The sequence below is a fragment of the Phalaenopsis equestris genome, unplaced genomic scaffold (genome assembly GCF_001263595.1).
Source record: "Phalaenopsis equestris unplaced genomic scaffold, ASM126359v1 Scaffold000724, whole genome shotgun sequence".
Lineage (NCBI taxonomy): Eukaryota > Viridiplantae > Streptophyta > Magnoliopsida > Asparagales > Orchidaceae > Phalaenopsis > Phalaenopsis equestris.
Genome location: NW_018165164.1, coordinates 205,006 through 210,566, shown reverse-complemented (window position 1 = coordinate 210,566; position 5,561 = coordinate 205,006). Strand labels below are relative to the sequence as shown.

General features: G+C 30.6%; 1 protein-coding gene across 1 annotated transcript in view; it reads left to right on the top strand.

Moving 5' to 3' along the window:
• The window catches only part of LOC110030468, a 52,395-nt gene that overhangs the window by 28,363 nt on the left and 18,471 nt on the right, over positions 1–5,561 (top strand). Inside the window, exons 4-5 of the mRNA XM_020733191.1 lie at positions 3,179–3,283; positions 3,397–3,468. Of these exons, the coding sequence (XP_020588850.1) occupies positions 3,179–3,283; positions 3,397–3,468 (177 nt within the window). The remainder of the gene's footprint in view (positions 1–3,178; positions 3,284–3,396; positions 3,469–5,561) is intronic.

Genomic DNA, 5,561 nt, shown 5'->3' with positions numbered 1-5,561 from the left:
TATATATATATATATATATATAGGGATACTACGCAAGTGTACATATCGTTATCAAGTAATATTAGACTTTTTGATTAAAACCTGAATATCGAACCTACAAGGAAGATATGCAATATGCACTTTTTAAAAAACTTCCTATTTTTAAAAAGATAAATATTTAAATTAAAGATATTTTTGTAGTAATAGAAATTTAAATATTTTTGGTATTTTTGATATTTTGATAAAAACAATAATAATTTAAAAAGATAACTAGAATATTTGTATAAGAAAAATAATAAATATGAAAATATCTTTCTTCTTATCATGAATCAGTAATAAGTATAGAAATTCCGTTGTGGAAATATGCAAATTGTGTTGTGCCAAATATGAATAATAATATTCTTTACCCTTATTAGAGATGCTATAAAGAACAATGACTAATTTAAAGTTTGAATAGTTCTGAAGATTGGCTAGACAGAGAATATATTAGCTCTCATTTTAGAGTTCCCTCGATTCCCTCCACCTAAGGGCTAACATCTCATATCAGAACCTACAATAATAAATTAAGTTAGGGGCTTTAACCTGTCACTTTAAAGTCCTATAACTCAACTCTACACCCTTTAATGAATATTTCCCTATTTATTTGCACTCAATCATATGAACTACATTCTCGTTCATACAACCTGATGTGATTCTTTCCAATTATTGACTGAGACAATACCAGCCCGGTTCTTACATGTTCTCACAACAAATTTTAACATCTAAATTGGTCAAATCAAGAAGTAAATGAAGTGCATGGATTTAAATCATCACAACTTTTTCCAACATTAAAGATCAATATCTTCCACAACTTTCGTCCAAAATATAATTACTTATAATTTTAAGAAGAAAGATAAAGAAAACTACTCAGAATTCATAGAGAAAACAAAACCACACTTTAGTTTAAATGTAGAAATCATTGTCAAACCAACAAGTCTCAATTAAAACAAAAAATAGTCTAAAATAAAAGATAAAAACTTATCTCAAGTCATCCATGAAACTCTTGAAGTTCCCTTGAATCTCTTCTCTTTTACAATCACTCAAAATAAAATGACAAAAATAATAAAGTAAATAAAATTGGTGCCTAAAAATCTCTCCAACTAACTCCCCCAATTTAAGAACTTTCAAAACTTTCCAATACTTTCAGGATTTTTTTCAAAGTCCTCTCTTCTTTCTTTTATAATTTTTCAAGAGGTGCCTTGGTTTCTCTTCAAAGATATGTCTTGATTCGATGTATTGCCTTAAGAGATGCATCCTTTCGCGATAATTTTCATCCATGGTGGTTATAAACCACCTATTAAGCCAATAGGTGCCTCAAAAAACCTCTTCAAAATTTGCAAAAATCGAATTTACTCATCAAATAACTGCCACTGACGCTTAAGCGGGGGGCCTCTGGAGCTTAGGCGCGGCCTTCTCTGTTTAACCATCGCTTAAGCGCCAGATCTGATGCTTAGGCGTCAAAACTCTTTTGCACATTTTTCTTCTTTTTGCTCAAAATTTGATTATTTTTAACTCCTTTAAGCATTTTTCATCTTTTTACTTGTATCTGCAAGAAAAACACAAAAATACCTTAAGAAAAACACAATACCTTCCATGAAAGTGCAATATCTCAAAAATAGGTATAAAAATATGTCTAAAAATACTATATATTTTAGGTGTATCATGCTACATGCAAATTTTCTCGAGTAATAAGATTCACAACTTTACATGCACCTATATTGCTATATCTTAAAATGAAAATAACATGGATAAAAATATTGATTTAAAAAAAAAAACGTTAGAACTTATGAGAATATGCTTCACATCGTTACAATAAATTGTAGAAATTATGCATCACAACTTTAGAAGCATTTAGTGTAACAACTGAAATGGATAAAAGACTTGTGCACATCGAACCTCTTATATATAAAAACAAGTCATACAACAAATATAAATAAATTTCATATAATGAGACCAACAAATATTTAGGAAAAATTCTAAAATCCTAAATTATTACCATCTGATCCAATACTACCTTAAACTAATTCACGGAATAGTACCTCTATGATGTTTCATAGTGACAGATGCTTCATTTGGAGATGAGGATGAACTAGAGCGAGGCTTGGTGAGTTGCTTCCTCTGAGCTGTGGTAGAAGGTGCAACTCGTTGTTGCATCTTTGTGGCAACAGATCTGACTATATGTGGCACACTTTTAAGAAAAGTTAGTATAGCTTTTTGAGACGGGCCGTGCTGTCGGAAAGGCCGAAGATGAGTTCACACGAACTTGTGAGCGAGATAATAGTAAGTGGATTGCTGAAATGAGGGCTTTCTATTGGGTTGGGAATTTATTTTGGTTACCAATGAATTTTTGGTGGATTTTAATTTGTCTGTATTAAGTTTAATACTGTTGGATTTTGGATTTTTTTTAGCCAATGGAAAAAGCATCACTATTAGCTTTCCACAAAATTCTGATAGTATCTGGTGGTATTTCTACTAGAATTTTGTTGAAAATTTCAGCTGATAGAATCCACATTATACCACATGTTCTCTTCTATTATATTGTTTTTGTAAATGTTCATCATACACCTAAGGCTGAGGCTTTATTTGCTTCAAATGGCGAGTATGGTTATTATATACTGCACCATAATTTGAAATTAAGTGATTAAATATAATGATTATTGATTTGGCTCGTCAATTGTTTGATTTGATACACCTGTTGTGATATTTTTCGGTCAACTTTTTGTTTCATTAACATTGCACTATTTGACTTTGTTGCGACAAAGTGGTTTGACAAGTCCGGCCTAGGGCACACGATTTTTTCTGAAAATACAAAGGGACATTTACATACATACCACTAAATTATATATATTTACACATCTGACACCTAAACTTTCATATTTAGATACATAACACTCAAATATTTGATATCACATCAAATATCAAATGCAACCTGGAAATTAAAAAGAAATGACAAAAAAAAACAAAGGAACATAATAATATTTTTTTTATATTTTGGTTTTATGCTCAAAATTGATTGAATTGCACTAAACAGGTAATAAAGACGAAAGAAAAACTTGGTTTGTTTAAAACTACAAGTATAGATTAGGCATTGGTAACTGGAGACTGAAATGAAAATTAGCATTTTTTTGCATGATTGTAACCGCCTCAGCTTTTTTAGCAGGTAATGGAAAAAAGCAACTTTACAATAGTGACTGATGGAGAGGTTGAAGTTGCACAGTCTGGACAGTATAAATTAAACCTTCCAATACAAGTTGACGAATCCAAGGTCTGCGTCGGGTTTCTATTTATTTATTTATTTATTTTAGTTGAGGTTCTATCTTATAAGTTTGAAAGTATGAATACGTCATCATAAATTTGCTTCTCCTTGGTGGATTGCAGCTTGATAGGAGCCTTCTTGCAAAATATTTTAGAGACCATCCTAATGAAAATCTTCCAAAATTTTCAGATAAGGTTTGTATATTTTTTGGTGGATTTACAAATACTATTTTTTAATTATTTATGTTAGATTGCAAATCTTAAAATGAAATTTGGATTAAGTTGTACGTTATGTCCGGGACTTGTTTCTAGCTAAATTATAATTACCTTAGCTGTTTCCTTATATAATTTGTCTTTACACTTCACAGATTTTTTTTCTATCTTAAATTAATCAATTTGTTGAAATTCTGCCCTAATCATAGCAAAGAACTTAACACAACCTATCTCTTTATGACCCTCAGATTGCAATATGTATGCTTTGCCATTTAAACATCAGCTCTTAATTCTTTTTTAAATTTATTCCTATTTTGTAATACTTTTAAGAATTATATATATGACTCCTCTTATACAAAGAAAAGAGATTCTTTAGAGTTTTTATTCTATTAGTTATTATCTATATGATATTAGAACAAGGTTAGGGTGTGCCTTCCAACATTTATTCTTATTCTCTAAATTTAGGATTTTCACTTTCAATCTTTTCCATCTTGCCGAATTCTCTTTCGATTCATTAGGCCTGAGTTTTCTTTTTGGACTTTCCTTCAAAGGAATCGACCATAAAAAATGGTAAAAATTAAACTAAGGATAATAAGATTCTCGAGAGTTTTTATTCTATTAATTATTCTCTACATGATATTAGAACAATTTTATAGCGTTCCTTCCAACCTTTATTCTTATTCTTTAAGGTTATGATTTTCACTTCCTTATCCCTCTTGTAGAATTCTCTTTCTATCCATTATGTCTGGGTTTTTGGACTTTCCTTCGAAGAAATCTACCATAATTAATGGTGAAAATTAGACCAAAGGAGTACTTCAGGTATTTCAAGCATTTTATCGCTTGAACGGGAAAATTCATCTTCAATGATCCCAAATTGTGAATACTTTTCTAAAGAGAATTAGAAAGATCTAATACCTTATCGATCTATCTTTGGAGCTCAAAAACCCAAAGTTCTTATTTTGGGAAGATTGACATGGTTGTGAAATACCATGCTACCGGAGATCGGTGTGAGGTTTATGTCTCTCCATCTCAAAGGAAGTTTCAGATGGAGTTAAACAAACCTAATAAAAAATTAAAGATGCTGCACTTATTTTTGAAATCAAGACAAGCTTTTCATTAGCAAACAAGATAACTTTCTTGTCATCAATATTTTAACAACATGAGTTGGACTACTACCAATATCTCAAGGTTTTTTGCTGCGAGGATGTGGTGACCCTTATAAAATTCATCAAGTGCGAAAGAAAATTTTGAATTTTGGCAGGACTCAATAACGAATATTATCAAGTTCGAATTCAAATCTTTATGTAGAGAAAATCTCCATCATTTGAATGAAGTATTTGATCTTGTACGAGCAAAAGAAGGAAGAATGATGGTGATGATCAATGGTTTTATTCTCGAGATATTTGTCAGGACAACTTTTGAATCACAAGGTAAGGACTTTTGTCACAGAATCTTCTCCAAAAGAAGGACAAAATTCTTATTTCAATGGTAACGTCGGGTACAATTACTACAAAAAGTAAATACACATAAAAAATAAATGTTGAAAATTTCATGGAAAACCTCAATATTATGGAGGATGTACGGGCATAAATAAAAAAATACAAGCCTATCTATTGGAATTAGAAAAACTCAATTCAAAAGAAATAAAAAAAAATATGGAATTTTCTCAATTTCTTAGAGAAATTATCATGATCTTAATCTCTTGTTTAGAATGATATGATTTCTAATTCTTATGCCCTTAGTGCTTCTAATAGTTCTTCCCCTTTCTGGATTTTAGATTCATGAGACAATAACCACTTGACAAAACTTGCTAATATATTTCAAACAAACAAATTCTCTCCCAACAATAAGAAAAGAAAAGTTGTTGATAGATCTTTAACAATTATTGCATGAGATAGAAATCTTAATTTCTTCGAACTTAACCCTCAGTAATGTATTACATATCCTATACCCTGTAGTTAATTATTATCTATTTACAAGTTTATCTAAAGTCATAACTACTAAATCATTAATTTTTATGGATATTGTGACGTGGGGGCTATGGAGGACCGACCGGCCCTCAAAGGGAGGCGCGG